Here is a 12,005-nt window from a genome sequence, read left to right as displayed (position 1 = left end):
ACCACACGCCCGGCTAATTTTTTTGTATTTATAGTAGAGATGGGGTTTCACTGTGTTAGCCAGGATGGTCTCCATCTCCTGGCCTCGTGATCCATCCGCCTTGGCCTCCCAAAGTGCTGGGATTACAGGCATGAGCCACCGTCCCCGGCCCAAGCAGTTCATTTCTTTTCCCCGCTCGGTAGTATGAATATGGCACATCTATCAATTCTACTGTTGATGGACATTGGTTTGTTTCCATTTTGGGACTATTAGCAATAAAGCCACTATGAACATTCTTGTTAATTTATTTTGGTACACATGCATAGATATTTTAGTTAAGTACAGACCTACAAATAAAATAGCTTGGTCATAGTAACTGCATATGTTCAAATGCAATGCATGTCACTAAAAATTTCAGCTAGGAGGAAAAGCTCAAGAGCTCTATTGTACAACATGTTGACTACAGTTAATAACAATGTGGTAATACTTGAAATTGTTGAGACAGCAGATTTTAAATGTTCTCAACACACACACACACACACACACACACACACACACACACACAAAAGATAAGTATCTGAGGTAACCGATATGCTAGATAACTTGATTTAGCCATTCTACAACGTATGTCTGTGGCTATATATATATACACAGATTTAGCTATTCTACAATGTGTGTCTCTGTGTGTGTGTGTATATATATATGTAAAATGTGGTACAGCACAAATACATACAATTTATCAATTAAATTTTAATTCCAAAGAGTTTTTTGACTAATATATAACCCAACCACAAGTTTGAGTTCTAATTAGATGTCCTTTCCAACACTTGATTTTGTCAGTCTTCCTTTTATATAATCTGGTTAGTGGATAATGTTATTTCGTTTTTTATTTTGGTCTTCTGATTATTAAAAAGGCCTGAGACCATTTTCATAAATGTTTATTGAAAATGTATATAATCAGGCTGGGCACGGTGGCTCATGCTTGTAATCCCAGTACTTTGGGAGGCCGAGGTGGGCGCATCACTTGAGGTCTGGAGTTCGAGACCAGCCTGGCTAACATGATGAAACCTATTAAAAACGCAAAAAAATTAGCTTGCCATGGTGGCAGGCGCCTGTAATCCCAGCTACTTGGGAGGTTGAGACAGGAGAAGTGCTTGAAATGGAGAGGCAGATGTTGCAGTGAGCCAAGAACATGTGTGCCATTGCACTCCAGCCTGGGGGACAAGAGCAAAACTCCGTCTCAAAAAAAAAAAAAGACCAAAAAAGAAAAGAAATTAGCCGGGCATGGTGGCACATGCCTGTAATCCCAGCTACTCAGGAGGCTAAGGCAGGAGAATCGCTTGAACCCGGGAGGCAGAGGTTGCAGTGAGCCAAGATTGCACCACTGCACTCCAGCCTGTGCTTCAAAAGTGAAACTCAGTCTCAAAAACACAAAACAAAAAAGAAAATGTATATAATCATATTTTCAGGGGTCTATGCAATTTTTTATACTTTTTTTTACTGTGGTATCAATCTTTCTAAATGATCTTTGAGAAGTTTTTAAAAATAAATTCTTGACATAAGTTTTTGGGATTTTTGTCAGTTAAAGGTGGAAATATCTTCTCTTTATGAAAGATCTTGGTTGGGCGTGGTGGCTCACGCCTGTAATCCCAGCATTGTGGGAGGCTGAGGCGGGTGGATCACGAGGTCAGATCCAGAACACCGTGGCTAACACAGTGAAACCCCATCTCTACTAAAAACTACAAAAGAATTAGCCGGGCGTGGTGGTGGGCGCCTGTAGTCCCAGCTATTTGGGAGGCTGAGGCAGGAGAATGGCGTGAGCTCAGAAGGTGGAGCTTGCAGTTAGCCGAGATCACGCCACTGCACTCCAGCCGGGCGACAGAGCCAGACTCCGCCTCAAAAAAAAATAAAAATAAAAATAAAAAAATAAAAATAAAAAAGAGCTTATTAAGCCGGGCGTGGTGACTCACGCCTGTAATCCCAGCACTTTGGGAGGCCGAGGCAGGGGGATCACAAGGGCAGGATATTGAGACCATCCTGGCGAACACGGTGAAACCCTGCCTCTACTAAAAATACAAAAAAATCAGCTGGCTGTCGTGGTGGGCGCCTGTAATCCCACCTACTCGGGAGGCTGAGGCAGGAGAATCGTTTGAACCCAGGAGGCTAAAAATACAAAAAATTAGCTGGGTGTGGTAGTGGGCACCTGTAATGCCAGCTACTGGGGAGGCTTAGGCAGGAGAATCGCTTGAACCCAGGAGGCGGAGGTTGCAGTAAACTGAGATAGCACGGCTGTACTCCAGCCTGGACTACCGAGCAAGACTCTGTCTCAAAAAAAAAAAAAAAAAAAAAAAAAGCTTATTAATGGCTAATCAATCATTGGAGACGTTAAGTTTTAGGTCAGATAGAAAAAAGGGTCTTTTAACATAGTTGTATTATATATATTTTTGCCTTGTATTTTTATGTTACAGAATGGGTCTAACTTTGGGTCCATATTATGTGTTCACTTAATTTTTTTTAAATTTGGAAGTAACCTGAAACTTACACAAAGACTGCAATAGAATTACAAAGGATAGCCAGGTTCCTCTTAGACTTACACACTGTTAACATTTAATCCTGCTTGTTTTATCATTTGCTCTTTCTATGTACAAATTTTTCTTGAATCATTTGAGAGTAAATTTTGTACATTACTCTTCTTTACCTCTAAATACTTCAATATGCATTTCTCAATAATGAGGATATTATTATTTTACACAACCATGATATAGCTATCAACTGCAATAAATTTAACATCAATACATTACTTTAGTCTATTCTACTGCTTGTATTCTAGTTTTGAAAAATTGAACCCATAACGTCTTTAGGAGATTTTCTCTCACACAAGACCTAGTCAAAGATCCTGTATTGTATTTGGTTGTTATGATGCTTTAGTCTCTTTTAATTTGGAACAGTTATTCAGCTTTTCCTTGACTTGTGTGAATTAATATTTTTGAAGAATGTAGTCCTTTTAATAGTCCTCATTTTGGAGTCTGTCAAATATTTCCTCATGATTAGATTCGTTATGCATTCCCAGCCAGAATAGTGTACACATTATGTTATGTCCTTCTCATGGCATCACATCTGAGGCACACAATGTCCATGTGCCGCTTACTCATTATATTAATTTTGATCATGTAATCAAAGTTTTTCCCAGTTCTTCCACAATTATTTTTGCCTTGCAATTGCTAATCATAACAATCTCTGGAAAAGATACTTCAATTCTATGCAAATATCCTGTTCCTCATCAAAATTTCCCCTTAGATTTAGCATCCATTGATGATTCTTGCTTGAATCAGTCTTTACTGTTATGGCTACAAAATGATAGTTTTCCAGCTCCAACATTCCCTTCGCATTCACTCGTTGGCATAGGGTATTCTGCGAAAGCAAGGGTCCTCTGTTATCGCTCATTTATTTACTTATTATCAATGTTATCGCTCATTTATTTACTTATTATCAATGTGAACTCAAGGACTACTGCTTTTTCAGTGGTTTACAATTCATCATTTTCTTGTTTTGCTGCTCAAATTGTTCCAGATTTAGTCAGTGAGGGCTACTTCCTGTGTCTTTGTGACCTACCCTCATCATTTTTTTGAGTACTATTTTTTTTTTGTCTGGAATAAGATGTTCCAGGATCTTCTTGGAGTTTCCTTCCCTTAGACCTGCAATCAGCCATTTTTCTGAGGAGCCTTTGTTCCTTCTGAACAATGTCAGAAACCAAGATCTGGGCTCATTGCAACTGAGGTGTCATTGCTTTCAGCCCCTTTCAGTAGACAGAGCTAGGAAATGTGTGTGCTAAGAAGGTGTAAAAGGGATGTGTGGTTGCAGGTCATTTTATACGTGTTTGTGAGTTTTGCTCATCTGCTAAGTTGCCTGTCAATGTAGAGAGTTCTGATTATCTACATCCCAATTAATTTCTTTGGTTAGCAAATTTGTGATTAATATGAGTGGCTGGGAGGCTGTATGAAAGCAACAGTGTCAAGGAAACTGTGCAGAAAAGTTAACATAGCAAGTCCGAGCCTGCTATCTTTAGAAAGACTTGCCTACAAGGTTGGCCATGGCTGGCATCGGGGAACTATAACTTTGGGATCATTCCCACTAATTCCAGAATTAAAGTGAATCAATCACTGCTCCTAAACTGTCTGTAAAAACAATGCAGTTTATGCTGAACACCTGCTTTCCTTCTGGAAGTCTAGAGTTTTGGTACATGCTACACAGAGAGTGCCTATGTGACCAGCACCCAGTACAAACCTTTGGAATTGAATCTTTACTGAGCTTCCCTGATAGATCACATTTCACACATGCTGTCACAACTCCTTGCTGAGGCAATTGGGCAAGTCTTGTGTGACTTCACTGGGAGAGAACCCGGGGAAGCTTGTTCCTTGTTTCCTCCAGATCTTGCCGCCTCATGAGCCTTTTCTGTTTACTGGTTTTGCTGTGTATCCTTTCACTGTAAAAAACCACAGCCAAGAAAATGACAACATGCTGAGTCCTGTGGCTCCTTCTAGTGAATCATTGAACCGGGGGGTGGTCTTGGGGATCCCTAAACACGTAAAAAGAAAATGTGATGTTTTTGTTTATCCAAAGAAAACAGGACTATTTTTCTCTTAGAGTGAAATGTGTGTTTGTTGCAGCATGCGAAAGATAGTAAAGCACAAAACTGGAGAGGATGCTGTAAGTTTTGGAAGGTTTGGGGAAAGTGAACTTTACTTGTGCTTTATAATAGCTGCGAATACTGAAAAGAAGAAATAAAATATATTAAAATTTGGACAAAAGTTGGCTTGATTTTGATGGGTTTATTCACTGAAATCTTTGTAAAATCTTTAATTCAAAATATTATATGTAAAAAGATTCAGCTTTGGTTATCTTTGCTCAAGTGATAGTTTGTTCAACAAGAGAAAGGGAAAGATTATTCTTTACCTTCTGTGTAATCTGCCCAAATAGTAGAAACTGTCTCTTATCAGAACTACAGTTTTGTGCTTTGTTCTGTTATGCTTTTCATTATACACACACACACACACACACACACATTTATATTTACATAAATGAACAAAGTCAAAACAGACCCTTATCTTGGAGCCTATGATATGGCACTCATAAACAGGAAAACGTAAGAAATACTTGGCTTTGTTTGGTATGTCCTATAGTTATTAATTAGTTCAAAATGATTGTAAGAGCTGCTCTGTTTATGGGAAGAGGTGTCAGATCAAAGAGAAGGGAAACCTTCCCTAGTTTAATTTTGTATAGATATGTTACTAAAATAAATGTTTCAGAAACTATATACTTACTTATGTTTGGAAGGTCCTGGAGATGTCCACACTGTATATAATGCATTCTTACTCTCAGGGGAACACTGATCAACTCCTCTTTGAAATAATCATGTGTTATACTCCAATAAAGGATTTTACTCTCCTTCATTCTGATCATTATAACAAATTATAAATCGTTATTTATAAATTCAGATAGAATTAAATGGTGCTGAGATAGCAAAAGAATGATCTGATGACATCTTCTGAATATCTGAATCCAGTCATATCTGAAGCCAGATCTCACCATGGGTTTTTAAAAATTACAGTCCTGGGCTGGAAGCGGTCGCTCACGCCTGTAATCTCAGCACTTTGGGAGGCTGAGGTGGGCGGATCACGAAGTCAGGAGATCAAGATCATCCTGGCTAGCATGGTGAAACCCTGTCTCTACTAAAAATACAAAAAATTAGCCAGGCGTGGTGGCAGGCACCTGTAGTCCCAGCTACTCGGGAGGCTGAGGCAGGAGAACGGCATGAACCTGGGAGGTGGAGCTTGCAGTGAGTCGAGATTGTGCCACTGCACTCCAGCCTGGACAACAGAGCAAGACTCCGTCTCAGGAAAAAAAAAAAATTACAGTCCTGGATAACCCAGCAGGTTTGAGTCACTACAACATGAGATGCATAGGTCACAAGACTGGGAACTGAATCAACCATACATAAAATTATGTTGATATGGCAGAAGAAATATTTATGGTGGTGGCTGCCCTATACCATATCGGGTCCCTAAATGACTACTGATGAGCAAAGACTCCCTGACAGGTCACAAAGGACAGGTAGCACAAGTTAGCATTAAGAACTGGCACCCTGGTAAGAGGTCCATGCTTTTTGTATAGCAGAGCCTGGCATCAAAGAATAGATGATCACCAAAATATAACTCAGCAATGTGCAACAAAGCCCTTTCACATATATAGTTTCACATAACCCTCACAGAAACTCTATGAAATCAATGTTGGAAATACTTTCTTAGGTTTTGTTTTGTTTTTGAGATGTTGTCTTGCTCTGTCACCCAGGCTGGAGTACAGTGGCACGATCTCGGCTTCCGACCTCAGGTGATCTGCCTCCCTCAGCCTCCCAAAGTTCTGGGATTACAGGCTTGAGTCACTGTGCTTGGCCCATTTTGCCTAATTTTAACTGTGCTTTTTATATGAAGTTCTTCCCTCCCTTTCACCCCAATTAGCCCTACTGAGTGGTGCCTATACCTGGCCTGGGGACTTAGCACTACTTGTTAGGAACTGTCTTCTTCTACTCCTTAACCTTCTTGTAGATACTTGGGCTGCTGAGGGTATCTCCCATTCCATCGCTCCAGAAGTTGTGAAGCCCGATGAACAGCTAGAAATCGGACTGGTATTCTCAACGGTATGGAGATATTTTCTGGTTGGTCCTTCATTACATCTTAAAACATATTTTAAAAAGGGAAGAATTTAAAAGCAATTTATAAAAGTTTCTGACAATACATATAAAACATCTTTATTGACAAGTGAGCCAATAAGAACACATTTAGTTCACAGATAACCAAAACATTTGAAATGCATAACATTAAAATTTCCAAGATTCACGTTGCAGTACAAACATGTGGCAGGTTAAACATCAGGCATAAAAAGGACAAATACTGAAACACAAAGGGCCAGAGATCCCAAGTCCCTTAACACTATTTAAAATGTTACTCAACTGCAAACTTCAGCCTCTGGAACCATCCCAGATAGCTACTGGTTAAGTGATACGAAGTAGGAAAAAAGAAGGTTCTGGATGGTCTCAAGGAGGCTGTGCAGAGAACAGCACCAGATGGAAGCAAGAGCAGAAAGAAGTCAAGTCCCATCTTTATGATAAGCCAGAGAACAGGATGGTCACAGTTCTTCATGGGTAAACAAAAGATGGGGAAGACACAGCCACCCTTAAGTAACTTCTACTGACAGATGCTCCAGCACTTCTCTATGTAGAGGAGAGAGAAAGAGAGCACCAAGCAGGAGTGGGGGACTCTATATTTATTGTCTTCCAGTTCCTTTATATGCATTGTCTTATTTAATCCTTATGACAACTTTATGAGAAGCTGATGATCTATTCCCTTTGTTGAAACCTAATACAGATAAAGAAACTGAGACTCAGAGTAGGGAGTTCAAAGTCACATGACTGCTTAGTGGGGGTGGCAGAATTCAAACTCAACTTTGGAAAGCCCATGTTGGTCTTCTTTCCTTAGTCAAATTTTGGCCCTCAAATGAATTTATTTTCACTCAAGAATTTGGCAAGTTTCAATAACTTGAATTCTCCTGACAATATATAGTAACATCCTAGAGGTAGGAGTATTTTGATACATCATTTCCCATCTCTTTTATTTTTCTGACCCCTATTAACTCTCAGTAAGTTCAACTTTTCTATTCCACCTAATTTCTCTGACTGGTTTAAATCCTTTATCCCATTTCTTGATGAATGCTCTACAACAGGGGCCAAGCAATATTTTCTGTAAAGAGCCAAATAGTAAATATTTTAGGCTTTCAGGGACATACAACCTACTATGGGCTATATCCCCACCAAAGTCATATAATGAAACTTAATTGATGGTATTATGAAATGGGGCCTTTTGAAGGTGATTAGGTCATGAGGGTGGAGCTCTCATGAATGGGATTAGTGCCCTTATAAGGGGCTGAAGATACCAGAACTCTCCCCTTCTATCATGTGAAGACACAGTGAAAGGTGCTTTCTATTAACCAAGAAGCAGACCTCCCCTATACCCTAAATACGTTGACATCTTCATCTTGGACTTCCCAGTCTCCAAAACTGTGAGAAGTAAATTTCTGGTGTTTATAAGCTGCTCTGTTTGTGATATTAAAGCCCAAAGGTACAACCTCCGCTGCAGCTACTCAGCTCTGACACTGGACACAAAAGCAGTCAAGGACAACATGTAGATGAGTAAGTGTGGCTGAGTTCCAATAAAATTTTCTTCTGAGAAACAGGTGGTGGGCCAGAGTTGGTCCATGAGTCCAGGCCACAGTTTGTCAATTCCTGCTCTAAACCATTAGTACTAAATACTAAGATGATAAAAGAGGAGAGTTCCTTTTCCTGTGTGTGTGTGTGTGTGTGTTTTTTTTTTTTTTTTTTTTTTTGAGTAATGATATGGTTTAGGTTTGTATCCCCACCCAAATCTCATGTTGAATTGTAATCCCCAATGTTGGAGGTGGAGCCTGGTGCAGGGTTACTGGACAATGCAGGTAGTTTCTCATGAATGATTTAGCACCATCCCCCTAGTGCTGTCTCGTGATAAAGTTCTCATGAGATTTGGTTGTTTAAAAAGTGTGTAGCACCTCCCCTCTCTCTCTTCCTCTTGCTCCTGCCCTGTGAAGATACCTGCTCTGGCTTTGCCTTTTGCCATGAGTAAAAGCTCCCTGAGACCTCCCCAGTCATACTTCCTGTACAGCCCATGGAAGTATAAGCCAATTAAACCTTTTTTAAGTTCAGTCTCAGGCATTTCTTCATAGCAGTGTGAGATTGAACTAAACAGAGGACAATAACAAAAAGTAGGTAAATATGAAGGCCAGAGAAATGGCAACTTCTTCATGAAGGGAAGCTGCTTATCCTCAAGCAAGTCAGTTGAGGACTATCTTGTGAGCTATTTTCTGTACCTGTTTTCCACTTATACAGGGAAATATGCCCTGTGTCTCACAGTTGCTTCAGTTCTTCTTTACTGAGATCCTAAATATAATAACACACTGAGCCACTCAACTTCTCAGACCCTCAATATCCCTAGGGCTTTTTCTCAAATGGACACAGCATAGCTTACAGAAAGCTGAATAATGTAGACAAAGGAAGTCTCCCTGACCCTTTGATTATAGAAAACCAAGGATTCATTCAGTGCCAAGGATAAAAAAGGAGGGACTTGATCAACAACCACCGCTAAGATTTTGACCTATCTGCTACTTCACGTAAATGCCCAGGGAAATGGAAAATGAAAGAAGGTCTCCACAGTAGAGGGATAACAATGATATAAATCAATTATGATGCCAGGCGCGGTGGCTCACGCCTGTAATCTCATCACTTTGGGAGGCCAAGGCGGGCAGATCATGAGGTCAGGAGATTAAGACCATCCTGGCTAACACAGTGAAACCCTGTCTCTACTAAAAATACAAAACATTAGCCGGGTGTAGTGGCATGTGCCTGTAGTCCCAGCTACTCGGGAGGCTGAGACGGGAGAATGGCATGAACCTGGGAGGCAGAGGTTGCAGTGAGCCGAGATCGCGCCACTGCACTCCAGATGGGGCTGCAAAGCAAGACTCCATCTCAAAAAAAAAAAAAAAAGAAAAAAGATGAACACAATCCATATGAACATAACTTAGAATTGTCTGTAAATATTATATATCCTAGTTATGGTCATCAAATTAGACAGCAGCTTGGTGAGGGAGGAAGGGAATGCTAAGGACTTTCAATACAGCCTTTTTGGTTTTTATGGATAATATAAAAGAAATGACAGTCTAGAGGAATTGTACCATATGTGTATCTAGATCTCTACTTGGGACTCAAAGAATAATAAATAACAACATTGTGTCTTCCTGATGATAAGGATACAAGCCCTCAGCCTAACCTACCCGACAAGAATTCCCTTACAAAGCAAGAGGCTTACAACAAAGCTCTGACATAACCAAGAGAGGGGAAAACTGAATTTCACAGTGTTTGTACTGCTACCCACTCTCAGGGACTTCTTGAATTTCCACAAATAGCTATTTGGGAGGTTGGAGATTAAAATTTTGAAATTTCTGGCTAGATTTCATAATGATCAAATTAATGGACATAAGGAACCTGCCTATGGCTCAAAACTATGTATTACACAAATGAAATTAGATGTATACAGAATTGGTCCTCACATGCATATCATGGATGGATCTTCCACCTAAACACACAAGTATTTAATATAGTGATAAAACCAACTTACATTTCTTCACATTAATTTTTCAGGGTTGCTCTTCAGTGTGAACTCTTTGATGTCTGATGAGAGATGAACTGCACTTAAAGCTTTTCCCACACTCATTACATCTAAAGGGTTTCTCTCCGGTATGAGTTCTCTGATGTTGAATAAGAGCTGATGAATGAATGAAGGCTTTTCCACACTCACTACATTTGTACGGTTTCTTTCCAATATGAATTCTTTGATGTTTAGCAAAATTGGAGCTCCGGCTGAAGGTTTTCCCACATTCATTACACTCATAGGGTTTCTCTCCAGTATGAATTCTCTGATGTTGAACAAGATGTGTGCTCTGACTAAAAGTTTTTCCACATTCACTGCATTCATATGGCTTTTCTCCAGTATGAACTCTCTGATGCTTAGTTAGGGATGAGCAATGGCTAAAGGCTTTCCCACATTCTTGACATTTATAAGGTTTCTCTCCAGTATGAGTTCTTTGATGTTTAATGAGTGCTGATGAATGAATAAAAGCTTTATCACATTCGTTACATTCATAAGGCTTCACTCCAGTATGAATCAACTGATGCTGCACAAGATGTGTACTTCGATTAAAACCTTTCCCACATTCATTGCATTCATAAGGTCTCTCTCCAACATGAATTCTCTGATGTGTTGCAAGGGATGAGCTTTCTGTGAAGGTTTTCTTGCATTCACTGCATTCAAAGAGAATTCTAGTATGAGTTCTCTGGTGTTTAGTTAAATTAGCTCTGTGGCTAAAAGATTTCCCACATTCATTGCAGGTATAGGGTTTCTCTCCAGTATGGACTCTCTGGTGTCGAATAAGCACTGAATGGTAGGTGAAGAGTTCACCACAATCATTACACTTATGAGGTTTTTTCTCTTTATAAGTTTTCTGCTTTTTCATTAAGTTTGATTTTTGTTTCAACCTTTTTTCAAGTGTATGAAAGGCATAAGATCCTTTGGGAACTCTGTCTTCAGTGATAAGGACAGATTTCTGATTGAAGCTTTTCCAGTATACATCATGTTCATGGTCTGTTTCCTCAGAGAGTGAATTCATGTGAGTGAACATTTCTCTCAAATGTCTCTCCTGATTTCCTGGCTGATTCTCTAACCAATTTTCACATTCAAGAGCTGCTTCCAAGTTGGAGTCATAGACACTATTCCGTGTCAGTCTGTCTATTAGTGCAACTTTGCATGATTCTGCTTTGGAAAAATCTTGCACTGAAGTTGAATCATTGCTCTGTGGTCTAGTCTCCACGTCTGAAAGACATTGGAAATGCAAATTTCCTTCGTTTTCTGTGCTCAACAAAAAGGCAGTTCTGTAATAGGTAAGAGTTAATGAAAGTGAAAAGCATGCCTTCAAGGAGCAAGTGGATTTGACTCTTTTAGATGATTTGCAAAGAGAAACAAATGGAGGAAAACAAATGTTCAGAATATGCAGAGAAAACGAGTACATCCTATCCAAGAGAGTCAGAAGAGGGGAAAGATGACAAGAAATATAAGAGTAGAGATGCTGATGAAGCAATATATCCACAGATGAGTAGGCAATGCATACATAGATCAGGATGGGAAGAAATAACTTTTTATAGAATACCTACTTGTTGTGATAAATTTCTAGGCACACAACCATCTTAGTGTACAGCACAGTTACGGCTTCTAAATTTTCACTATTCCCATCCTACTTACATCCAAATACGTATTCCATTGCCAGTTTAATCCTCCTAACAATGCTTTTATAACATTTTGCTGATCAAAAACCTCCTATGATCTCCCAAAGGT

General features: G+C 39.6%; 1 protein-coding gene across 7 annotated transcripts in view; it reads right to left on the bottom strand.

The window, feature by feature from the left end:
• Nucleotides 1–12,005, bottom strand: part of ZNF286A (zinc finger protein 286A) — a 32,637-nt gene that overhangs the window by 5,594 nt on the left and 15,038 nt on the right. For 3 of the 7 annotated variants that reach the window (XM_009189722.4, XM_003912379.5, XM_003912380.5), the window contains exon 6: nt 6,753–11,486. In XM_009189722.4, coding sequence (XP_009187986.2) covers nt 10,255–11,486 — 1,232 coding nt within the window. In that variant the 3' untranslated portion in view covers nt 6,753–10,254. Of the gene's footprint in view, nt 1–2,344; nt 4,463–5,824; nt 6,710–6,752; nt 11,487–12,005 lie in introns of those variants that run through there. The other 4 variants (XR_638933.4, XM_009189727.4, XM_009189723.4 and 1 more) reach the window with 4 other exon arrangements.

Source organism: Papio anubis, chromosome 17 (genome assembly GCF_008728515.1).
Source record: "Papio anubis isolate 15944 chromosome 17, Panubis1.0, whole genome shotgun sequence".
Lineage (NCBI taxonomy): Eukaryota > Metazoa > Chordata > Mammalia > Primates > Cercopithecidae > Papio > Papio anubis.
Note: the sequence above shows the minus strand (reverse complement) of the source record. Positions and strands in the feature narration are given on the sequence as shown.